Raw genomic sequence first — 26,464 nt, 5'->3', positions numbered from 1 at the left:
TGATTCATACCTTTAAGTTAATACAGGGCATTGAGTCCCTGCACGTACTTGTAATTACTTACGTGTTTAGGCTTGAGGACTGGGGTGATATACCGCGTCGTATCGAGATGTGAATGGCTGTTGATACTGATCACCGGATTGTCTGACCGTATGTCTGATATTTGATTGTATAAAGGGCACGATCGATCATGTATATGACACTCACGCCAATGTGTATCTCACCACAGACAACTGTTTTCAGCATAGTAACGTTTGCAATACCTTTATCAAATCCAAGTAAAACAAGACATGAATTAGAAATGTATTTGAATATAATTAATAATCCTTAAATTCAGTAATTGTCTTGAAAAACTCAACTACGGATAAGAATGGAGATCGGCAGATGCCGCAAGCAAGGGAGAGAGTTTGTCTCCTGTCAAATGATATAAAGAGGATGAGTACCATTTCACCCTTGTGTGTCATAATTAACTCTTCATCAGGAACTGGTATATGCCATCAACATTCCGTGACAATTCTTCTGTAAATCAATCAATATGATCATGTTCACTCACAAGTGACGAAATTTTACAGAATATTGCAATGTAATGTCTAAACGTCCACACAACTAAGTGAGTGGGTGAGTTTGGTTTTACGCCGCACTCAGCAGTATACCAGCTATATGGGGGACCATACAACTAAGAAGAACTGTAACAGAACAGCGTTGTCTCCCGTTCTGTAACAGTGAAATACGGGGGTGACAAGACTTTATGGATGATCAACTTCTCTATTTTGATCATCCATAAAGTCGTGTCATCTCTATACCACCAAGTTCTAGAATGCCACTCAAACAAATCAATGAAATACTGACCTACACACCTTTGTGATTATATACAGCCGATTAAAAACAATCTCTATATTGTCATTATAAAAATGGACCCTTTGATCAGCAGGGATCAAGGGCTGTATATCTTGTCTGCCTATGAAGATCTAATCAGGCAACAGAACCTTTTTGAGTTAATATCCAATCAGCTTTATCACAATCCTCTAATGCTTATCCTTGCTCAACAGCTGGCTGTGTGTTGTTCTGTGATGTGGTTATTCTTACCTTACCTGACTTTATCAAATTACTTGCTTGCTACTAGTTACGTATTATCTGTTGTCGTTAATGTTAAGGGGCGCTTGGGTAGCCTTTTGGTTAAAGTGTTCGCTCGTCACGTCGAAGACCCGGGTTTGATTCCCGATATGGGTACAATACGTGAAGCCCATTTCTGTTGCCCCCGCCCTGATATTCCGGGAATATTGCTAAAAGCGGCGTAAAATTAAACTGACTCACTCACCGTTCACGTGGCACTGCTGCTAATCATAATATATGATGCATATAGACCTCTGGTCACTTGTTTGCCGTCATTCCAGCTGCAGCATGATAACGTAGGATAGTGATGGAAACTTTGCTATATGCAACATAATACATTGTTTACAAGCACAAAGTTGAACTATTCCCTATATACTCTCCGACATCTACAATGCTTAACGGTTATATCGTTGTTACCAATTGTACCGTATTCCTGTTAACATTAGAGATACAAGGTATTTGGCTCAGGATCTGAGTATCTGGGGCAGCTTCTGTGAAGCGACTCCAATCCATGTCAGTCCAAGAGACACTATCGACATTGTTTGGTTTGCTATTTCCCTCACGGCAAAGTCTCATATCGTTCATCCTCAGTGATCAGTGAATGCGTTTGATACAACGCCGTTTCCTATAATTCGAACTCATGATAGCCATATCCTGGCACAGGAAGGGACACAACTCTTACGTTGAACGACATACTAGAGTGTGTGCAACACCTACACAAAACCAACACCCTGACATATTGTTCCCAATAAATATTTAATCAAACACTGATGTCCATTCGGTCAAATCTCTATCGGTATGTATGTCAATACTAAATATTGTAAGTGACGTTTACGCAGAACTTACAATCGCAGCCACAGGGAGATAACTGTGCCACTTCCATCACTTAGAAATGTCAGGAAAAGCCATGTTTCGTCTTAAGTGTGATGACTAGACAATATGGTGCCATGGCTTCAGGATGCTGATGCTCCGTTTGAGCTAATCGGATATTCTTGCTGTGTGCTGTGGCTTATCCATACCAACATCACCTCATCAAAACAGCGTCCTACCCACAACAGTAGATCTGTGAGGTGATGAATCGGACATGTGACATGAATTCCTCATGACCTGAAGAATTTTAACAGACAAAGATAATTCTACCCCACCTGACGCGTTTTTAGAAAGGAGATATATTAAGGTAACCCAAGCTATTGGTATTTCATGTGACCATACCTAATACTATTTTGTATGTAATGCATCTCTCTCAATGTATTTCACAAAGTGCATTGTTCGTACACCATAAACCATCAATATGCACCATATGTGAGGTGAGGTGAAATTGGGTTTAACGTCGTGCTTGAGAATATTTCACTCATATGACGACGTGCATGCGTGTGTATGTGTATGTGAGGCTGCTTGTACTAGCCCAGACTGAAGCTGGTTTTATAGTGCTAGCCCATTGAGATACCACGCCGCAGTGAAGCATGAATACCCCACTCAGACACATTATACTGACTCCGAGCCGACCAGTCCTTGTTGTACCCATTAATGCCGAGCGCCAGGCAGGGACCAACAAGTACCATATTTTAACGTCTTTTGGTATGACGCGGTCGGGGATCGAACCCGCGACCTTCCGCTCTCCGGGCGGACGCTCTAACCACTACACCACGGAGGCGGTCTGCACCATATGTAATAAATGTACATCTATATCACACCATATACCGTTACAACGAATTAATCTAACGTGCATACTTTCCATCTGTCTCGCTTCATTAGGATGGCTAGCAAACCGTAAACGTGCCAAGAGTTATGGCCCTTAGGTAGCAATCAGCAATGCCAACTGGGTAAGCTCAGTCCCAGTTGATATGAATACAGTTTCGAGATAGTTTCTTCTTATCTTTGTATCCGTATGGTCGGCATTTCCAATAGGACAAATGTATATTTTTGTATTCATCAGCGGGATATATTAAATTTGTACTTTATGTGTCTGTCCAGTGTTGTATATGAAATGTGCACATTATCTATCAGCGGCGTGTATTTAATGAATGTTGAGCTGTCTCTAAGGCACATGGACAGTAACGAAACAATAACCAGTTCACATCGTCCACATGAAATATCATTTTCATACTCTCCCATTGTCATTGTAATACATAAGTTCGTAAAATACAAGATATTATTAAATTTGAACTTTCAGCATTTACATCACCACTTGCAGAGTATTTTATTCATGCATGCACCTCCGTGGTCCAGTTGGTGTCAATTGCAATTCGGGCCAAAGACCGGATCCGGATCCCGATAAATGAGCCATTATTTCCCAATCAAAAGTTCACCTACATCATACAGACCTCTAATATATAATTCTTTTCTACAGCGTTTGATGTCCTAGAGGTACACGAAAAGGAGGATGAAAGATGCAATTTTGAGGGTGTGTTCATGTGCCACGACATAGAGACGCCCTGCATAAACCGGACACTCGTGTGTAATGGGATCAGCGAGTGCCCCGATGGGAGAGACGAGAGTCCATTGGAGTGCGGTAGGTATTGTGTTGATGTTTGAGTATTACGCATGAGTGGTGTTGTGTGTTGGCTATAACGTTGCTATAAAGAGTACTCCAGCTATACTGTGAGAGCAAAGCCTGACCAGGTACAGAGTTCGTGTTGAAAAGGCTGTAAACACAAGCGGGGTTAAGCGGGATTCGAACGCACTAGCCATAGGTCTCCGGCATGCTCAAGGGACGTAACTCGGTACAGCCAATTACGGCGCCATATAATGCAGGATGTGTCTACGAGTGTTTTCACTGCTTCTATCTGTCTGCAAAATGTGAGCAACTTCATGCTGGGGCACACCAGGAAGAGCGATTTTGCCCATGTGAGACGCGTGACGACCAAACGTTCTGCCCATGAAATTACATCTCTTGTCAAGGCGAAGTGTCTCATAAAAATACATGTAAACAATAACTGCACCTATAAGACAAAATATTATGGATGTCAACTTGTTCTTTATTGTATACACAACGTTTCTGGGCTATTCCCTGCCTCTTCGCCAGGTGAATACTAACAGTTGTACAGGATATATATACTAGTAATGTACATGAAGCCAGAGTCATTTTAAGCATGTATATATATAATAAATAGCGGATTATTGGGCTATTCCTTGCTCCTGACGAATATTTTGTCTTATACTTGAATACCAACTTCTATATGCCTCTCAAGAACCAAATAACTGCACTGTTAAAATGTGTTGAGATCCTAGATAGAATATATTTGGAAAAGAGACACTATTTGTTCCGTAGAAACGTACACTACTTCTAACAACAGACTCGTCCAGATCAAGCACCATCCACTCTTTTATATGACAAGTACGGAAACACATGTATACGCTTTGAAAACCAAATTAACGGATTACAATGGTAAGTTACATATCATTTATTCTGATTAAAGCAAAACAAAAGGAATACTCTGAGAGGAATAGACAAAAGACTGAATACTGATAATGACTGAAATTATGGCCAAGTGACTGACTGACTGAGCGTGGTGTTACGCTGTTTTCAGCAATATTCCAGCAATATCTCGGCAGAAATTGGCTTCACACAGTGTATCCATGTGGGGAATCGAACCCGGGTCTTCGGCGTGACGAGCGAACGCTTTAACCACAAGGCCACCCCACCGCTCCATGGCCAAGTGAAGATGCGTGTGATCTACATATATGTACCAGCATGTGGCTTGTGATCGACACGCCACTGTGACCATAGGTTCAGCTTGGATACACCTCACTGTCTTCATATCAACGTTTCAAACCGTTAAAAACCAAGGCCACTTCACATAAAGCGATACTAGGGTTAAGACCACCATTGTTTGTCATTGACTTGCCACGGTAGTGGGGATCACCTTATCTAATGGTCCCCGCCCAGGGAGAAGAAGGTTAGTCATTTGATTCTCTGGCATCGTCATATCAGGAGATGCTGATATATCATAGACATGTTTTGCCAGTGCTAGTTTTACAAAGATGGTTAATGGGGTTTGTTGTTCACTTTTTTTCTGTAAAACTTTATTTCCGAAGCAGTTTAAACATAGTCCGAAGACTGGTTGTATTGTGATGCTTCCTATTCTCAATCCAGTGACGTATGAGTGCCCGAGCACCCATTTCAAGTGTAACAACGATTTCTGCATTCCGAAAGATAAAATGTGCAACTTCATCGACGATTGCCAGGACAACTCGGACGAGATCAACTGCAGTGAGTATAGATTTCCTTATGCAATGCGGTTTCGTGGCTTTTTAAAACCTTATTTGGTATTAATTTATAGTTACGTTACACTTCTTTTTGAATGATTGATACTACTCAAAATTAAATCTGTCCATGATTGATCCATGGTCGACTATTGACCATTTGCAGAAACCAATTGAAGTTTTGGGTACGTGGTACACGGAATTTTGCCAGTACAATAAGTCATGGGGGCTCAAACAACTGATTTATGGATCAAGACAATTGTTGGGTGTAGCAGGTATCATAGTCACGGTAACGAAACAATTATGAAATTCTTCAATCCATGAACCTGGATTATAGCATAAATACATTGTAGTTATTCACCTATTGCATGAATATTTATCAATAAACGACTTCCTGTTGTTACAGTTAAATCATTCACAAAGTGATCTTATTGTCAACCCCGCTGGAATGGTCATAGGGAATAGGTCCCAAGAGCATGTGTTTTGAAGATCCAACTGAAAAGGGGATCGGGTGTCCAGGCTTTGTTTTTGTTGATTGTATGTCATTATACCCCAACCATTTGGAAGCTGGTCATGCTGTGAAATAATGGCTTGCCTGGCCGGACCCAACTGTTTACAAGCATGTATATGTTGTTGAATGCTGTGCCATATAAGTGTCCACTCGTGCATTGTATCTTTTCTACCAGACCGGCGAAGTTGCTACCAGACTGAGTTCAGATGCAACAACTCCGAGTGTATCCCTGCTGCATATCTGTGCGATAAGCAAAAGGATTGTTTGGATGGATCTGATGAAGACTTTCAAAGCTGTCGTGAGTTACACCTCTTATTCTTAATGATTCAATGAACGGGTTAGTTTTAATACTCTATTAACCGTACTTCAGCCGCTGGCGTGTCAGTATGACTGGTCAAGTGTTGGTCTTAGACGTTATCCACTTTAAGAAACCTCCGACCATGCTCAGCCATCAACAAAGTTAACAAATCTGAAACTCGAACCCACGATCGTAGGATACTTGTTCCTAACAGACTACCTTAAACGCCTATGGGTTATATATATGTTGTCCGATGTTTCTGTTTAATGTATCAGACCCATGATTGTGGGGTTCATGTAACGGATGTATGTTTCCAGTTCATCACGTGCGCTGTGACATCGGTCTATATGTGTCAAGTGAGCAAGTATGTGACGGATGGGTAGACTGCTTCGGGTCACAGAAAGACGAAGCTGACTGTAAGTGTACTTATAGCTTGTCTATTCCATCTGTTATATCACTCTCGTGTTATATGGTGGTTGTATTAGCATTAATACAATACTGTTATCATAATTTAACTCTTGGTTAATGTGTTACGCACACATGACTTTCCCGTGAAGTCTTCTAGAAGTGACATCTATGATATCAAAACAGAGTGAGATTCCAACATTCCCGTTTGTAAATGATAAGTGATGTAATTTGATTGTTACGATGTCGTCACACTTGTCACTGTTATGCGTTTCATTGCATTTGAAACCAACCAAATTGGTATCTCCTTGTGATAAATAACCGATACCTCCATTTACCAGGTGGACCGTGTTCCCCCCAACAATATCGCTGCAACAACAATCGATGCATACGCGAGGCCAACGTCTGCGACGGCCATTGTGACTGCTTCACATGTGAAGACGAGCTTAACTGCGGTACGTCCTGAAAGTGATGGAACGGTTATTAAGGGAACGATTGACTGAATTGTTTCATGCACCGATCTATACGTATCACGCCGAGGTGACCTTTTTATGGCTTTGTGCACTTGCATGTGGATTCGCATCTTTGCATCAGACAGTGTACATCGGCCGTACAAAGCAACGCCGGCGATTGCTGCCCTGTGTACGACTTCTCAATAGGATCATGACGCCCTTTTGGTTATACTTCGACCTTTATCTCTGATTTTATTCCCATATCAGAAGTGATCTATCTCCAGCAGAAACACCATTACAAGAAGCGATCTTTTATTCCCTGGGGGTTAATGGTGCCCAGTTGTCTAAGGTGCCACAATTGGCATGAGAAGAATTACGTCAAGTCGATGTGCACGGATCCGATGCTCATCTGATTAATAGCCATGCTTTTTCACCCTGGTACCTTTGTTCGTTGGTTTAATCGCGCTATGTGTCTTGCCAAATCACAGCAGCTATAGGGCCCTCACTCACTGCATTTCTGAGATTGCCAAATGTCATTGAGTCGGTTAGTATGTTGAAGAAGACACGTGAGAAGATTCATTGAAATACCATCTGAAAGATGCTCCTAAAATCGTAACTGTTAAAGAGGACAGGCAATAGCAAAATGAGCAAGTAGAAACTGATTCCGCTGAAACGTTAAATTTGGACTTATTTTCTCTCTCACGAGCGGGTTTAAATGAATTGCCAAGGACAAGGATATGTACAGTTGGCGTTTAATTTGAATAATTAAGCAATTTTTTCACCACAGTGTAAAATTGCTGTCAAAGTAATTTTAGTGTTCAAAACCGTACGCTGCCTGTTTAGCTTGGTCAAGTGCACAGCCTTCCGGGATGTCTTACAGAGGCGATTTACTGGTCTGTTTAAAGCTATTGCTGTCTTGGAACATTCTGCATACATCACCTATTCTGTTTTCCTTATTCAGAATTTGCTTTGGGAATGGTTATTGTTCCACCTTAATTATAACTGTTACATTCTTCTTGTTTATTGCAGGCAGTATAGAATGTGTACGAGGAAGTGGCTTCCGATGCCGCAGAAATGATAAATGTATTGACAACAAGTACCTGTGTGATGGCGTGAATGACTGCCAGGACTACAATGTGGGCTCAGATGAAAACTATTGCTGTAAGTTCAAACTCCACATTTGACAAACCTGATCACTCAGATTAATTAGATCCCAGCTTCGCTTCTATCCATGTGTAGTCCAACGTGTTATGGAGCTATGATAGTCGGAAGTCGATGTTAATGTATGGCACTTACGACCATCTTAACACTAGGAGAGCTTCGAAAATCTAGGTCGTAGCGCTACGTCATTCGTAAGCCTATGATAAACTATAGAGTTACGACATGTCCTAACGTTACGAACGCTTTGTGGATATACTACAGGTATATCCAGGTATATATCGGTATATGCATGTTACGTTGAGTTCTAATGTGAACTGGATTTGTTTTTCTGCATTCAGCTCAGAACATCAGCGATGTGTGTGCAGAATTCCCCCGTTCCAGTCGGCATTTTGCATGTCCAGATGGTCAGTGCATACCAGCTAAAGGTCAATGTGACTACATCGCAGACTGTCTTCATGGGGAGGACGAGAGTGGATGTGGTATGTATACAGACACTGTTGTGGATATCATAATGGTCTTGGAACAGTAACGAGCTGTTACAAAGCGGATGGTTTTTCCAGTGTCACTGCTTTATACAAGAACATGGCACTGCCAGTGACCATTATGTCCATACATCCATATATCTTGTAGCGGATATTTGGCAAGTCCTTTTTTGGTTTATTCAGAAAGATATGATTATTGTGTCGAATTCCAGGGTTCTCCCTGAACGATTGTCAATGTTTGTCATAGGTTTCCCGAAGGATCAGTATCATTTCCGTCTTTTCTCCCAAACCAAGCTGACACCGTGATATACTGAAATAATGTTAGAAGAGGCGTTAAACCCAACTTATTATTTCTCAGTCGTGCCAGTTTTGTTTTGGTTGAATTGTTGGTGCACCTTGCTACCTAGTGTGCTGCTTGATATAGTGTTGGTAATTGGTTAAAATCTCATAATTGATGATTGGTTCATTACAACCGATCAATCATCGAAAATAATTGGTTAGCGTCATTTATGAAATGTGTTAATGCACAAAGAAATAAGGAAAAAAACATGTAGTTCTTTGGGGTTTTTTGGCTTAATTTCACATCTTTAAAGGATGACTAGTATGGAGGAACATAAATTTCTTAGAGTCTTTAAGATAAAGTCAATCATGACTTGGAATGAGCTTGTAGTGCTTATGAAATGTAACAGACAAAACCAACCTAGGGAAAAGTACTGTCAATGAAAACAAGTGTTCGATTGCTTGGTCGTTTAGTCACTGCGACCAATCTTCGATTATTTCAATTAATCGGACCACCACTAGCTTGATATGCATTGGCTATTATTTCTGAAACTGGCATTATCCATAACAAGAACAATTACTCGTAACATGATTGTCTTGATGTTTTCGTAATTGTGAATGAATAGGTGTTTTACCAGGAGAATTATAACATGTAGAGTTAATGGTTGTCGATTTATCCGGTGAGATACAAGAATGTTGGTATCATTGTTTTCAGTGATGTGTAAATGTGTAAATGTGTTTCGCATATGTAGAGAGTAAAATAGGAAACATATTTAAGATCGATGGTACTACAGTAAACTGCTTTTATAATTAACACGCTTATAACGAACTGACTGATATGACGAATATTTGATTGATCCTGTGTAGTTGCTGTATTTTAGTCAAAATGCGTATAACGAACTACAATTATAACGAACTAGAATTAAAGTTCGTTGAAATCCAAGTTTACAATAGTACCACCGCCTTCAGCTGCAATATGCTATAAACATAAGTGACATTAAGCAGAGGTGATTTACTACATGTTAAAGTCCCTTCACGATCTGTTATCAGATTTTAAGCAGTGCGCCGATGGCGATTTCCGGTGCAAGAACGAGCAATGCGTCCCAATGATGAACCGCTGTGATGGCGCCTTTGACTGTTGGGATCGTTCAGATGAAGTTGGATGCGGTATGAGTTCAAATAGTTTACTCAGGCAAACACAGCCGTTCATATACTGCTGTGAATACTGCGTAGATTCACATATACCCGACAAAAGAATAGTTATCACAATACGAACAAAATGACACCAACTGCATTTGAACATATAACTTATCATGACAACAGCCACATCTTAAATGATTCTATTTCAACTTGTTGGTATTTTATCACAATTACACTTGTCACTTAGAATCAATAATTATTTGAAATGTTATTAATATTTTTTACTTATAAAAGGTAACTACGAAGCGGGTCCTTGAAACACGAACTCATTTCACACCTTCAGAGATAAATGAGTTTTGAGTTCAGCGATGCTACAAAATCACAATATGACCTATTAGAATGTGATCACTATTACTATCGACATTTAGCATAATGCCAAAACATCAGTATTAATACTTCCAGACCTGTTGTCATGGATACAGAATAGTTATTAAGATTTTACCAGAAGCGGAAAGACTCATGTCAAGTCAATGTCATCATGAAAGTATGTCAGCACTTCTAGCAAAGAGTCACATTATGTCTCAGCTTGCTTGTGCAATATGAACTTCAGTATACTCAGACAAGTATTATGATTTCTGTGTGTCTAATCCCATGAAATACATTGAACTGTGACTTTATCATTTTTGAGAGGGCCGTGGGGTAGCCCAGTGGTGAAAGCGTTGGCTCGTCACGCAGAAGACCCTGGTTAGATTATTCACATGGGTACAATGTGTGAAGCCCATTTCTGGTGTCCCCCGCCGTGATATTGCTGGAATAAAGCACCAAGCGGCGTAAAACCCAACTCACTCACTCACTCATTATGTTGAAGAATGTATATAAATAGAATATAGAATCATTTAGTGAGACCTACTGAAGTTTACCAGCGAGAAGACATGTATGGATATTTGTATAACAATGCATCTATATGTCTTGTAGAGGTGTTTGCTTGTAAAGATGGCTACCGGAGGTGCACAGCTGGAATGTGTGTAGAGGCAAAGAAGTGGTGTGATCACGTCAAAGACTGTCCTGATCAATCGGATGAGATCAACTGCCGTACGTTCTGCCGTAGATCAATCTCTCAATTCATAAAGACTCTGTTATATGTAACCCGTGAAGGTCCGGGTTAGAATATTGACCTTCAGTAACCCATGCTTGTCGGAAGAGGCGACTAACGGGATCGGGTGGTAGCGTCGCTGACTTGGTTGACGCATGTCATTGGTTCCCAATTGCGCAGATCGATGCTCATGCTGTTGATCACTGGATTGTCTGTTCCAGAGTCGATTATTTACAGACCGCCGCCATATAGCTGGAATATTGCTGAGAGCGGCGTAAAACTAAACTCGATCACTCACTGTTATATGTAAGCCGAGAGGCAAGCACACATCTTTAATTGATATTCATTTCGTAATCTGCCGTATGAAAAGAAAATATATGCTAATGAGATGTGCCGCACGGCATACAGCTTCGGTGCAGCAATCATTAAGGTGAGAAACGTCCCTCATCTCGCTGTCTAGCGTGTCAGGATCCGCTTAGAGTGGGTTCAATTCAATATTCATCCGATTATGGTCCTTGGTTTGTCAACATTACAGGCTCTCTCTCGTTTCACGAAAGTGGTAAATGACGATCTGAAACAGTTCGGCCCACATGAGGATCCGTGAAGATCCGGGTTAGAATTGGTCTTCAGTAACCCATGCTTGTCGCAAGAGGCGACTAACGGGATCAGGTGGTAAGGCTCACTGACTTGGTTGACACTTGGTTGTCATCGTATCCCAATTGTGTCGATCGATGCTCATGTTGTTGATCACTCGATTGTCTGGTCCCTAATCGATTATTTACAGATCGCCACCACATGGCTGGAATATTGCTGAGTGCGGCGTAAAACAATAAACCAAACCGAACCGAACTTATATAGTTTTTAGGATTTGACACTACAAAGAGAAAGTTTCACAAATTTATACTAAGCCCATACGGCCAACTTTTAAAATGTACCAGTGATTTGGCCGCCAAATATATAACATGTCTAATAACTTAATATGTTATTCTGATTGCAGCATATAGAGAATGTCAGCCCGATGAGTTCAGATGTAACAACAAGCAGTGTATAAGCCGGGAGTTTGTGTGTGACTACTCTAAAGAAACTCGCCAATTTGGGTGCACTGATGACTCTCATCTACTCAACTGCAGTGAGTCTTAGATGCTTATCATCATCTTCATTCAGTCTATTAGGCCAATACCAGTGAGCCATAAAAGTGAACAACAGACAAATTTGTGCTTTTGCACCTGAGACTTTCCTTAGAACTGACATGGGTCAATGACTTGATCATGCTCGTTTTAGCACTTTTAGCGTTAAATCTGTTGTTGTTGTGACCTGTGAGGATCCGGGGTAGAATAGGTCTTCAGCAACCCGAGCTTGCCACAAAAAGCGACTATGCTTGTCGTAAGAGGCGACTAACGGGATCGGGTGGTCAGGCTCGCTGACTTGGTTGACACATGTCATCGGTTCCCAATTGCGCAGATCGATGCTCATGCTGTTGATCACTAGATTGTCTGGTCCAGACTCGATTATTTACAGATCGCCGCCATATAGCTGGAATATTGCTGAGTGCGGCGTAAAACTAAACTCACTCACTCACTATTCGGCCAAAGTACGATCCAGAGTAAATCATTGTTCATTGTCTTGTCCTGAAGCGTATCCGTACTTATAACAGATGGTGAACAGAATATGAATTTGTAGACCGGGTTTTACGGGCCCTTGTTTTACGGCAGCAGCGTAAAACAACATACAAACGGTGACACCAGAGCAGGGCATGCTGAATATCCTTTTGGCAAACACCTGGTGGCATCACCGATTATGGATGATCCGTATATTATCAAATGTTCTTTTTCAATTGGAATCTGCTTCGACAGATAAGCGAGACTGATGTTCTAGAGTTGACATTTCGTATTATTAAGTTAAACTACATATACCGACTACAAGAGAAGCATCACACCGATAGAGGTTTCTTAAAGCGCACACTATAATTCGCTCTAATTAACAATCAAAACGGAGACAGTTATAGTTCACACATTTTCGGGAATCACATTTGAAGTTCACATAAACAAAATCACCAAAAATGGTACCATTAGGATACCTCAAAGTCAAAATCGTGTGTGGCTTTCTTAAGAAAAAAAGCATTTTGCCGATAACGCCAATTTCGATGCTGAGTTGCCCACAACAGTCGGTTTTGGACAGGACCACGATATGATCTGTGACAGCAGACTCTGAGGTTTCTTCCGCGCAAAAGTATCGGCACTAATGGGTCTGTTATGAGTCCCAATGGTCTGGTGTGCTGTTTCTGTCGCTCTGGTTGCGCACAATCCGTCGGTCTTGACGTTGTGATGTTACTGAAGGTCGTCCACCGCGTGGATTTTAGATTCTGTTAGTGGTCTGATACCGATCCTGCAGTCGTTAGATTTCCTAACATGAACGTACATTAAAATTATTGGCTACCATCCGTGTAGTCTGGCCAATTTGTAATCGGCCCAAGGCTTGGTTCCTCTGATCTCTCGTAATTCGTGGCATGGCGATTGTCAAAACAAGAATGATTTCTGGCGAGTCTAGGACTCGCTTTGATAAGGGTTGTCACGATATGCACGTGCATTTTCATTTGGCATACAAAACTTTTTACTACGTACATCTATTTAGGTGCGTTTGCTCGATATGCTTTTTCATCAGAAAACACAATGATGTTGGTAATAACTGCCAATTTGGATTGAATATCATGTTAACAAAATGGTAAAATCATAATAAAAATAACACCTTCTAAGAACAAAATTTTGTATTTGGTTCTGAAAGGTGACGTTTCTTTTGCGGTTCAGTATGTATTACCTGCAGTGCTGTTTACAGCCGGAATCAGTATTAATGGTTACATGTTGAATTTTACCGTGACTACAACAAATATATTTGTTTAAGTTAAACGTGTCTGAATATGGAATTAGTTTCACATATTGAATAGAAACAAAGTGTGTGCTGCATAAATATTTTGATGAGCATATGCATGAATACATGTATCATTCTGCTCGTTGTTTTCCAGCAAACAAGATCTGTAAGCCAGGGCAGTTCAAGTGTAGGAACAGCTACTGCATATCCATTCTACAGAAGTGTGATGGCCACATAGACTGTGCGATGACCTACTGGGACGAACAGGGCTGTGGTGAGTCATAAATTGACATACCGTAATTATATTTAAGTAGCATACGATGAGAGTGGGGTGTTTTTCGGAATTTACCAGCCCAAAAAATATTTACTCTTATTTTAGTAATAGTTACTCTCTGAAAATTGGATCTAGGCCATAATGGACAAGATGATGTAATGAACAAGGGGGTTACGTTTGGTATTTTCAGACTATTGTCACAGACATTAAAACCATAAAAAAAGAGTATGCAGGATTGGTTCTCAAATTTACTTGCAACTACGTCGTAGTGGTCACAGTAATGTTCCCCCAAATAGTCTGTGCTTCAGTACTTCAATTTCTGAACTGTGGTTTCATTGTGCATCAAATGTTGTATCTTTCAAGAATTCCCTTGCCCATACCAGGACGATAGATGTAAATGTCTACACGAGTCAATGGATTGCAGTAACCGCAGTTTGCACTCCTTACCAATCATACAGGATACAGCTCTCTCCAAGTTGTAGGTAAAACAGTGAGATACTGTAATATTTTTTCACATTTTATATCTGTATAGTGTGTGTGGTCATCATGCTTGCTTGATGTCAAAAATGAACAGATTGATACTTTGCTGATCTCTTTCGCTTGGAAAATGTTAAGCACAATCTCCTAGAAATTATATGTATCTTATGTCAACTGTCAATGCCTAAGACGCCACTTATATCCTTTGTACAAGAACTGTATTTCTCCAGATAACCACGTAAGCAAGGTCATTTCATTTGACCTTTGAGGCAAATTAATGAGTAGCCAAATAACAATTGACTTGGAATAATTGTCAAATAGGTCAATCTATCATCATTTTCGACATTTGTCTAACGATATGAGTGTGTCAATTTAAAAGTAAAAATCCAAACAAATTAAAGTGTTGCGTAAGCAGGTTAATATAGCATTCACTATGTTACAAAAATGATTATTAATATTATGTTCTGACAATGTGGAAGGCGGTGCTCAACATTTGTTCATGTCCATAACATTAGTACAGTGTTTGTGTCAGTGGATATGAACTTAGTATGTAGCATTTAGTATGGTGAGTGACCTTAAGTCTCGGAACGTCCTGCTGGGTTTTTTTGTATTTGTTTTTGTGTTTTGTTTTTTTCTTGTGTTTAATTTTTGTCAAAGCCTTTTAGCAAATACGATGTACGACATCGGTTTCTTTGATAAAGGTTATGTCTTTTGAAACGCAATTCATGCACATTTTATTGCATAGTTTCTATCTCAAGATCGGAAATAACGTTTTCATTCGCTTCCGTGATCTTGTAACTGCTGATGTGAACGGAATGTGTGTACGGCAACGGTGCCTTGTTTCACACTGAAGCAGATGCTATGACAGATGCTATACTGACAGCTGAATGACGTTTGAATGACAGCAGGAAATAGCATGCTTGGTTGTAGTTGAAATCAGGTACATGGTAAGGATACATCTGACGTTAAAATTCATTGAACTAACTTCAATGATAATTATTGTATCCCAAGCGGAAAAAGATAGTATAACAGTTGCATTGTAATCTTTGTGTGTGGTGTGAAAAGGAGGGTGTACACCTTCAAACGTCAGGTCCTGAGATGGTCTTTAGGTAATGTCTTTGAGTGACATCTAGAAGATGATGTGATGAACAATGTGTATAGCTCATCAGCACTTGTTTGATGACGGTGTTAGCATCAACGTCAATACATCGCATATCACCCTAGTTAATGATCCCTTAACATGAAGTTCTTGAAAGACATGTACAATTTGGACGAACATGAATACATGATACGTTTTATGGACGACAACTCCTTTTTATTCTGCATTCACCTGCAATACTTAGCTCTGAAACGTCGAGATAGAATATATTTAAGACGTTGGTATCCACAAACCGAGTCATGTATACAGGTCCTGTGACATGTGTGTACCTTGTGCGTTGTCGTAGTTCATCCTCGCTGTCGCCTTTCTCGTTTAACCCCTCCAGAAGTTCTAAAACAATTTTATACTTACAAATGATTAAGATTATTCATATGCATTGGGACTGCTTTCACATAAATAACATAATAAAATCAGAAAAGTACCAGTTTACGTTGTTACGAAACAACTAATTATCCAGAAACAGCTCTAGTTAACTTTTCTTGTTTTGTGACAGGTGCCACGCTGTTTCGGAGATAAACGTTCGGAGTTGTTTTGTTTTTCATTTCATTTCATAATATTACACATACGTCGCTGAGATGGCTTGTCCGTTAAATTAAAATTTACGTAAACTACGCATTAAAGACTCTTTTGTGGTAGTATAAGTGAAAATCTATGACATTTTTCTTTTACAAAGATATTCATAATGTGTATATAACATGTGTGATCTATTTAATGTTTATTATGGTTTCAGCGATCTTTCAAATAACCAAATAAATATCACAAGTGATACCTTTGCGGACCTTGATCGTCTTACGTACCTGTGAGTATAAATAAATGTCTGATGCTTTCGAGACGATCAGTCAAATCAGAGAAAACATTTTCTTTCAGGTGTAACATGTATACTATCCCAAAAAAGAAACGCATAGGCATTTTGTATTTTTAAAATCTATTAAGTACCTATTGTGTTCAAACAATCGTCAAAATATGTAACAAAAGTGTTGATAATATGAATTTACACAACTGTACAAGTCAAAAATCGACTTTACCTGAAAATGTTGATTTTGATGAGATTTCTTACAAGGATTAAAAAGGCATCGCCACAACGCAACAGAAAAAACCTTCCAGTTGAAATTGTGCACTGTCTGTCTATAAAACTCCAGATTACTTCCGGAAATCGACATTCGTTTTGAAGAAGTTTCAAGGTCAAATCACTACGCCACGTCTTGACGCTGCGACACGGAACATCGCCATTGATAGAATGCACGCCGGAGATTATCAACCTTCTGTTGCCAGGCGTCTGAATATTAGTCTGAACACGATATCACGGCTTGCAGCTCGTTACAACCAAACAGGTATAACAAATGACCGTCCCCATACAGGCAGACCTCGAGTCACCACTGCAGCCCAAGATCGGTACATCCGGGTACTACATTTGCATGATCGTCCTGCAGCGGGTGAGATCACAGCAGGCAGGGTGCCTGGACTTCGGAGGATGTCCGGTAAAACGGTACGGAACAGGTTGAGAGAGATTGGACTGAGAGCCAGAAGTCCCGACGTCGGGAGCGTGCTACGTCGTCGCCATCGCGCTCAACGTCTCCGTTAACTAAAATTATCCACTTGGTTGTATAAACATTACCTTCTCCTAAACTGATGCAAACATTCATATACTAAATTTTATTTGTGGATGAGTTATAACATGCTTAAAATACAACATTTTCGCAACAGATTTCTGGGTTATGCGTTTCTTTTTTGGAATAGTATATTAGAGAAACAGAACTGGGTTTTTTACATCTTAGAATGAATAATGAACACTGGATTTCTGTTCACGAAGTGCTAGTATTGATAGGCACAGGGGTTTGGCCACCATTGTTCTGCTGCACGCAGAATTTCCAGGCGTCATCTTGGGGGATTTATGAATGGTATCACCACATAACAGTATAGGAATATCGATAATCAACAGGTTGTTATTTATTTGGATTTTTATTACATTATATTCCAATTTCAGCGACCTCAGTAACAATTCTATATACCATCTTCCTGATGGCTGCTTCCGAAACCTATGGCGTCTCGCAACACTGTAAGTATGCCCTGAAAGAACATTACATGGGCTCCTGCTCTGAGGTTGATTATTACAACATTCAAGGCGTTAGTCAGGATTCTCAATAGGTGTATGATAAACATGTTGAGGAAATTTCAAATTTGATGCAGCAGTGACGTAAATTTTGTTTTATGGGATTTCCTGTTTTGGCTTTGACGGTAGGTTACCGTGCTTTAAGGTGCCTTTGCGTGTGTTTGTAACTAAACCTGATATCATCACTCATAATGATGCAAAGAAAAGTATAATCAACTCTTTTTTAAATGGAAATGTCTTATGATTATGGAAACTATTCGCTGTCAGTTATATGTACTTTCATACAATTATGAGTTACAGGCATTTTGCAGAGAATTTACATACTGAGTACGAGGTGTTTCGGAAACGAAATGTTCCTTTAGTGCTTTGCTTAGCCCATTTTAAGGACGTACGGCATGCCATGACTAAATATATGCCTCTCTTGATGGCTTTTTGGTATGATCGCCAAACACACTGAAAATGCAGTCGGCTAGTATTGTCTCTTTATAACTGATGTCGTTTGTGTTGATACACAATCAGTCATATGTCCATCTTTTGTCATATTTACCTCAAGTCTCTGTATACATTCGCAGCCAGAGCAAGGGATATTTGATCTCTCTCTTGACACATATGAAATCAATAGATCTCCTTTAATCATAATCAGCTTGTACTTGTTGGTACAGCATGTATATACAACCGCAAGCGAGTATATATTGGTTGACTGGAAATGCTTCCGAGAATATCACATTTATATTCTTTGAGGTAATATGAGATTCCGATGATAGTGATGCATGTTTCGGCAAAGAAGAGTAAATACAGTTGTTTTCCACAGGTTGAAATAACTTTAAGAGTGAGTGAGTTTAGTTTTATGCCGCGTTTAGCAACATGCCAGCAATATCACAACAGGGAAAACCAGAAATGGGCTTCACACATTGTACCCATGTGAGGAATCGAACGCGGGTCTTGAGCGTGACGAGCGAACGCTTTAACCACTAGGCTACCCCACCGCCCACAAAAGCTTTAGGATCTATGAGTGTTTCTGATATGAATCTCCAGTAATGTAAGCCTAGACGAAGAACCTGTCCAGTTTCATGAAACAGTAGGGTGTCATTATCAAGGGAATGAATTAAAGGGATCTTGTTTCTTCAGTGTATCACAGTTTGTATCATAGTTCCGGGAAAGTTTGAGCTAGGTGCATTGATCGCCTCTTTGAACAGTATTCCATGGCCAGTGATATCATGGTTTATCATCCAAAACTGTGTTCCACAGTAGATATCGCTTGTGTGAGATCAGACGATATCTCCTAGGAGATATCGTTTTGACAGTAGATTTTGTACAATGCCCTGACATTGCTATGACGTCATTAACTTGTTGACGTCACAATGTTATGACATCGCTGCAGTGCAAATCTAATGGCATTACTGTGTTCAGAGAAGTACATTTTTCATTGAAAACTAATGAAGAGTGATTTTTTATGATAAATAGAATCTCACCCTCGTGTCTTCTGATATCCAATATATCAACACTCGTTGATAAAAGTAAAAATATCCTCCGCAAGCCTCGGATATTTGTTACTTTATCAACTCGTGGTGATATATTTGATATCAAAAGAGGGCGGTGGGGTAGCCTAATGGTTAAATCGTTGGCTCGTCACGCCGAAGGCCCGGGTTCGAATCCCCACATGGGTACAATGTATGAATCCCATTTCTGGTGTCCCCCGCCGTGATGTTTCTGGAATATTGCTAAAAGCGGCGTAAAACCAAACTCAGTCAGTCAGTGATATCAAAAGACACTCGGGTGAGATTCTCTATGTGTCATATATATGTGTGCGTAAATCCGAAGTGGTGCAGGTTTAGTCGTTTTTAATTTTGGTGAACCCAACAGGATGGCACTAACAATCCTTAAAACATAATCAACGCGAATCGCGAGTCTATCCAACGATGTGCCGGGCCTGCCAAAGGGAAACAATTCTGTACAGCGTGTTCAGTGCTCGCCACCTGTACCTCCACACGCTGTTTCAACCCTAATGAGGATTACATTGTTGAGACATCTGGTACACACCTAATGATCACATTAGCACAAATATCCGTTGATTATTGTTCAGAAAACAACGGAAGTCAAAGTGCACATGGGTCTCCCTATCTCATCCCAATAATCTAGTGGGTTTCTAACACACATGAACTGTTGGGTGGCCTTGAAAATAGCAATACGCACTTCATTCTATGTTGCGTAATCACTATTTCCCGTTTACTTCTAATCTTACACATTGACCTTGAGCTAAAATATCTAGCGGTTCATAAACTAAATATTACTGTGAATCTTTAGACATTGAACCATCTGCAGTTCTGATAGAATGGGTTTCCTTCGTGTTTGATTTGTTCTGGGTTTATGGTGGCCCAGTGGTTTAGATTGCCTTCTATTTCAGGAACCTGGAAGACAACCTTCTAACGGCACTGAGCAATGCAACTTTCTATGGTCTCTCAGGCTTACGGCAGCTGTAAGTATTGGAGTTAAAGACAAAGTAGTGATTGTTGTTTCACATAAAGTCATAATGATTGTTTTGTTTTGTCTGTGAAATGTGCAAATACATAATGTTCAATAGACAATTGGCTAAGTTTGGAATCAAGAACACAAATCATGGCGAATCGGAGATCACGGGATCCTGGAGCCTATGCACAATGGATTATGATTCGACACTCAATAAGTCTGTCCAAGTTGTATGTTTCTTCACGATTTAAAAACTATTTCATTACAGGCATCTTTCTGGTAATCGCATACAGACGATCTATCCCGATGCTTTCTTCGGCCTGTCAGCTTTGAGAACATTGTAAGTGCATATTCTTAAATGTGAGTGTTAGTATTCTAATGAAGGGAACCCAGTTGGAACCAATATCCGGGATTGATCTGGACGTTCCCGAACAGAATCTGACGTAGCTGACGTGTTGACAATACAACAGTCGATAAGAGATTAAATTTACAATTCTAGGCACGATTATACATAGTCAAACATTACTTGTTTAAACAGACGCATGTTATATTTCCATACTACTTTTGTTCCAGAGACCTGAGTCAGCAACAAATAACAGCACTGCCACTGGACGCATTCTTAGGATTACGGAATGCCTCTGCATTGTAGGTGGACTATGTCTCCCATTTGATTCCATTAAGAATACTGGGTTTCTTTGCGATTAAGTCATAATTTTGTTCAGGTTTATAAATAATATACAAGGTAAATACATAAACTGTAGATTCTTATTTGTTGTCAGTGGAAGTACATGTATTTCTTGTTCTGATGCTGATGTGTTTGTCCTTCTAATCGTGTTGATCAGAACTTTGTTAAAAGTAATAACGCACTGTAAATGAAACAGCTATAGCGGAATAGGGGGAATATAATAGACGCGCATGATGTCAACGCCAGTATTTACCTTCAGGAACCTCTCCGGAAACATAATTGACTTCATAGAGGGCGGCGCCTTCAACGGCTTGGATAAACTTCAAGTATTGTAAGTTAAATATGCTTTATTTTTAATACCTATAATTTTCCGTACAAATCCAATAAATGTCTCTGCATTTTAACACTATTCCAGCTGTATGGCGACATCCTGTTTGTGGAAGACTCTCGCCCAATATAACCAGTCATTGATGTATATTAAAACCCGAATCAACGATTCACCAACCCACCAATCACCTCTTACGAAGTGCATAATTTGCCTTCGGCCTGTTTTGCTATGTAATCTCATTATCTCCTTCGGTGATACGTCACTACCACCATGTCCTCAAACCATCAAGTATATAAAGTAATCATGATAATTAAGTCGAGGTATGATTGTATAAGGTTTCATGTATGTATTGACCAATATTTTCCTCGTGGTTTTGGTAGTATTCGTAATGCTAAATGTTGTATCAATAAGTTCAAATGTTTTCGCTCTGCAGAGACATCAGAGGCAACAACATCTCTACCATAGACAAATACGTATTCCGTATACGCAACCTGGATACACTGTAAGCATACACGATATGATCATTTTATGATTGATATGTCTTCTTGAATTAGAGGGGACGGTGGGGTAGCCGGGTGGCTAAAGCGTTCGCTCATCACGCCGAAGACTCGGTTTCGATTCCCCACATGGGTACAATGTGTGAAGACCATTTCTGGTGTTCCTCGCCGTGATATTGCTGCAATATCGCTAAAAGCGGCGTAAAACTAAACCCACTCATAAACTCGCCATAACCATTTGTGACTAAAAACGATCACAATGCGTCAAATAAAAGACATTACAAGATAACACCTGCACACCATAACTGTTTGATTAGGGCTAATGACCACGTGGAAATGAAAGACCAGTAAGGTTTAATGTCGTCTCACGAAATGTCGGATCTGAAAGTATGGTCGTGTAGAAAATAACAAACGTTTTGTGGTCTGGCAATCACAATTACTCATAGATTTGTGTTTGTAGACATTGTATTCGGATAACCATTGAAATAATTTGTGTACTTCTTCATCAGGTACACCGATGAGTATAGGTTTTGTTGTTTGGCGAAGGGAGTCCGCAACTGTTACCCACAGCCTGACGAATTCTCGTCCTGTGAGGACCTAATGTCCAACTATATACTACGAGTCAGTATATGGATCCTTGGGATGGTAGCCTCGTTTGGAAACCTGCTTGTGATTGGATGGAGAGCACGTGATCTACGCGGGGGCAAGGTGAGTCAAAATATGCTTAAAGTACAATACACATTCTAAGGACTGGATGTGCCATAAATTTGCATAAAGTCAACTCCCAAGAGTATCCAGGCTGGACTGACCCGAAGGGGATTCCATCTGAGCATAACAAGCTAAAAGGTCATGAAAATTTTATGAATGAATGAGTGAGTGAGTTTAGTTTTACGCCACACTCAGCAATATGCCAGCTTTATGAATGAATCCGAAACCAACAAAGAAGATAACCTACATAAAGTGTTCTGTGCTACCGGTAACACAGGAATGATTTGATACTAGGATGATTTTCGAGAGTGGTTCTGTAGGACACATTCACTGTACAGTGACATTAAAAAGGGACATTTACATTTTCATCAAAGAAAACATATTTTGTTTGAACAAAGTTTTACCAGTGCCTGATTGTACAAAAATCGGTTTTGTTCAAAGGTACATTCGTTCCTGATCACCAATCTGGCTATCGGCGACTTCTTCATGGGCGTATACCTCATGATCATCGCCGTCGTGGACTCCTACTACCGCGGTGTCTACATCATCCATGACTACTTCTGGCGAGCAAGTAATCTCTGTCGATTTGCTGGCTTCATCTCCACCTTCTCCAGCGAGTTATCAGTATTCACCCTTACAGTTATCACCCTGGACAGACTCATCTGCATCATCTTCCCGCTTAGACTTAAAAGACTTGGACTTAAAGAGGCCACTGTGGTCATGATCCTGGTGTGGGTGGTGGTGTTTACCTTATCCATCTTGCCACTAATGGGATTAGATTACTTTGAACATTTCTATGGCAGGTCCGGAGTCTGCCTCGCCCTCCACGTGACGCGAAAACGTCCTCCTGGCTGGGAGTATTCAGTTGCGGTGTTCCTCGTCCTCAACTTTGTTTCCTTTGTGGCTATATTCCTCTCCTACTTATGGATGTTTATAGTGGCAAAGAGGACACGGAAAGCTGTTCGGACAACAGAGTCAAAGTCCGATGCTGCAATGGCCAGAAGAATGACTTTAATTGTTATGACGGATTTTTTCTGTTGGGTGCCCATCATCTTATTGGGATTTGCTTCTCTTGGAGGCGCACATGTCCCGTCCCAGGTATTAAATTTACAAAAGCTATGTGATATATGACTGACTGACTGAGTTTAGTTTTACGCCGCTTTTAGCAATATTCCAGCAATATCACGGCGGGGGACAACAGAAATGGGCTTAACACATTGTGCCCATGTGGGGAATCGAACCCGGGCCTTCGGCGTGACGAGCCAACGCTTTAACCACTGGGCTACCCCACCGCCCCTTATGTGATATATGAAAATAGACATACATAAAAGTCACTGCATTTCTGTTGCGCATCCGTTGGATCACTTGTAATGATTTCCGGAAAGGATTTTTATCAATTCTTCACATCTACAATTTTAAGAATATATCTCTGAAGTAAATGAATCTAAAATATCACTAAAATAGGCTTGAGTGCTTCCGATTCGTTGGTCGTCGTAACTTTTTCTCATCCCAAAAGCCATGAGACTTTCTGAGCAACGTTGAAAATGCAATTTAGTTGGTTTTTATCTTATTTGTAGGTTTATGCCTGGATCGCCGTGTTTGTGCTGCCACTCAACTCGGCCATCAACCCTGTTCTTTACACTATTTCTACAGCTCCATTTCTCGGCAACGTCAGGAAGAGAGCATATCGCTTTAGGAAGTCCTTCATGAGCTCACTCAGTATGGACACGAAACACAGCTATGTTGGTATGAATCTTTATTATTTCGTGACTTCATGCTTCGTCACTCGGGAAATATTATTATACATTTCAGTCGTGTCCTATCTTAATCACGTCATTTTCAAAGAGAAACAAGTAGTTACGTGCTGATACAAAAACCCTGACGAAAGTAATTCCAAACACGTCAAAGAATTCCAAAGCATATCCTAACTGCACATGTGGAACAGATATATGATCATGATCAGACGCGCATGGAACATTTTAATTGCCCCATCGTTCAATTTACATTCGAACATTGGAAAGGAAAACAGTCTGTTCTAGTGTTTCCTGCCTTCTCTTGCTATTGATTGTTTATTTGGTGAGTGAATGAGTTCATCGATGTTCATCGTCCTTTATGATGCTTCTGTGTGAGTGATGCTATTTCCTGTTCGGTAAAATATATGATATTAGTGTGACAAAGACAGCTCAGGTCTTTGATTTGATTTTCACTTTATGTGTACTCTGATTAACCGTTATTAGTTTTGCAGTTCTATTTACAAATTTCAAAACAGCTATACATTATTGTACAATGATGAGGGTGTAATTAATATATTTGTGAACATTCTTATACGCTGTGAACTAGGGCTGGGAGAATTCACCGATGCACTGATACATCACGATACATGTTAGTTTGATACAGCTATCGTATCGTCGACTTGTGTATCGATACAAAACGATACACAACTTTTTTTTCCAAACAGTATTCTCTTAAACATGTTAAAGTACTTATGTGGAGAACGCAAATATATACGCAAGTAGGATAGAGATACTTGTTCCTTTATTACAATAGTGTTATTGCTATACACAAATACCTTCAAATAAATCATTTTAAATCTTAATACTGTGTCATTCTTTCAAGGTGTATGTATCGTGATACGTATCGTATCGCAGGTAAAATATCGCGATACGTATCGTATCGTGACATAGTGTATCGTCCCAGCCCTTCTTCAGTGAAAATGTTTCTATTTTCTAATCACCATTGCACACATATGGATTTAGTGGGATAGGTGGATTGCACGTAACTGTTAGCAATGTCCAAGAAATGGGGACATCAAAAACAGACTTCACACATTGTACCCATGTAGTGAATTAATCCAAGGTCTTCGGCGTGACGAGGGAACGCTATACAAGTTAGGTTCCGAACATATATTGCGTAAAGTTGCATCTATTGCATTCTCTACTTTCAGATGAACGTTCAACATCAGTTTGGGACCGGAAGTCGCCGTACAGGCATATGGACTTAATACGCATGCGTAATATGAACAATCGATCCGATGTCCAGTCGCAGTCGGATCAGTCAGATTACTAAGAGGCTCTGGAATTCAAGATCCGTGTGTTTAAGCGACGCAGATGCTATTTGTAAAACACGTACAGGCGATGGTATCTTGTAATTCCTAATTTGTTCTGCACCATGTGCAGCAAATGGGTTTTCCAAATGAAAAGAATATCAATAGGATCGTTTGTTGTCGCTGAAACACATGGATATGGGAAACTGGAGCATATTGCCTGAATCATGGTCCATTGTTACGGGGAATGGTCCCAATGAATTCCATCCAAATTTGTAAATCACATTTTGAGGAAAGGCACCACATTATCAAAGTTTTCAATGACATCCGAAAGCATAACCACGGTGTTAACGATGTACTTACTGTGTAAATGTCTGTTTGTTACTGAAGAACGTTAAAAGTCTATAATTGAAATATCGTTCTGAATATGGTATAACGAATATTATACTTTTTATTGAACTGGTCACGAATAACATCTTTGTTACAACCAGCTGAGAAAGCTAAGGAAAATGACGTCACAATGTGTTACATGGCTCATTTTTTTATAGTTCCTAGAATCGTTGCCGATGATCCAGGGCCCCGTTTCACAAAGCCGTCGTAGTGTTACGACAGTCGTACCTCCTGGGCTGCAACATAGACTTACGACCGTCGTAGCGCTACGATATCTTTGTGAATCGAGGCCCTGGGTCATTAGCAACTATTTTAGACTATGTC

General features: G+C 40.1%; 1 protein-coding gene across 1 annotated transcript in view; it reads left to right on the top strand.

The window, feature by feature from the left end:
- The window catches only part of LOC124286240 (G-protein coupled receptor GRL101-like), an 85,574-nt gene extending 59,354 nt beyond the window's left edge, over positions 1-26,220 (top strand). Inside the window, exons 2-24 of the mRNA XM_046722584.1 lie at positions 3,462-3,623; positions 5,208-5,324; positions 6,004-6,126; positions 6,444-6,542; positions 6,873-6,986; positions 8,013-8,144; positions 8,483-8,623; positions 9,956-10,072; positions 11,021-11,137; positions 12,136-12,267; positions 14,158-14,277; positions 14,641-14,755; positions 16,644-16,712; positions 17,898-17,969; positions 20,428-20,499; positions 20,758-20,829; positions 21,063-21,134; positions 21,434-21,505; positions 21,936-22,004; positions 22,509-22,707; positions 23,149-23,805; positions 24,285-24,453; positions 25,652-26,220. Coding sequence (XP_046578540.1) covers positions 3,462-3,623; positions 5,208-5,324; positions 6,004-6,126; positions 6,444-6,542; positions 6,873-6,986; positions 8,013-8,144; positions 8,483-8,623; positions 9,956-10,072; positions 11,021-11,137; positions 12,136-12,267; positions 14,158-14,277; positions 14,641-14,755; positions 16,644-16,712; positions 17,898-17,969; positions 20,428-20,499; positions 20,758-20,829; positions 21,063-21,134; positions 21,434-21,505; positions 21,936-22,004; positions 22,509-22,707; positions 23,149-23,805; positions 24,285-24,453; positions 25,652-25,773 — 3,134 coding nt within the window. The 3' untranslated portion in view covers positions 25,774-26,220. The remainder of the gene's footprint in view (positions 1-3,461; positions 3,624-5,207; positions 5,325-6,003; positions 6,127-6,443; positions 6,543-6,872; positions 6,987-8,012; positions 8,145-8,482; positions 8,624-9,955; positions 10,073-11,020; positions 11,138-12,135; positions 12,268-14,157; positions 14,278-14,640; positions 14,756-16,643; positions 16,713-17,897; positions 17,970-20,427; positions 20,500-20,757; positions 20,830-21,062; positions 21,135-21,433; positions 21,506-21,935; positions 22,005-22,508; positions 22,708-23,148; positions 23,806-24,284; positions 24,454-25,651) is intronic.
- Positions 26,221-26,464: the final 244 nt, after the last annotated feature.

This window comes from Haliotis rubra, unplaced genomic scaffold, assembly GCF_003918875.1.
Source record: "Haliotis rubra isolate DU_JTF1 unplaced genomic scaffold, ASM391887v1 Scf38, whole genome shotgun sequence".
Lineage (NCBI taxonomy): Eukaryota > Metazoa > Mollusca > Gastropoda > Lepetellida > Haliotidae > Haliotis > Haliotis rubra.
The sequence above is the reverse complement of the archived record's forward strand: the minus strand, read 5'-3'. Positions and strand labels throughout refer to the sequence as shown.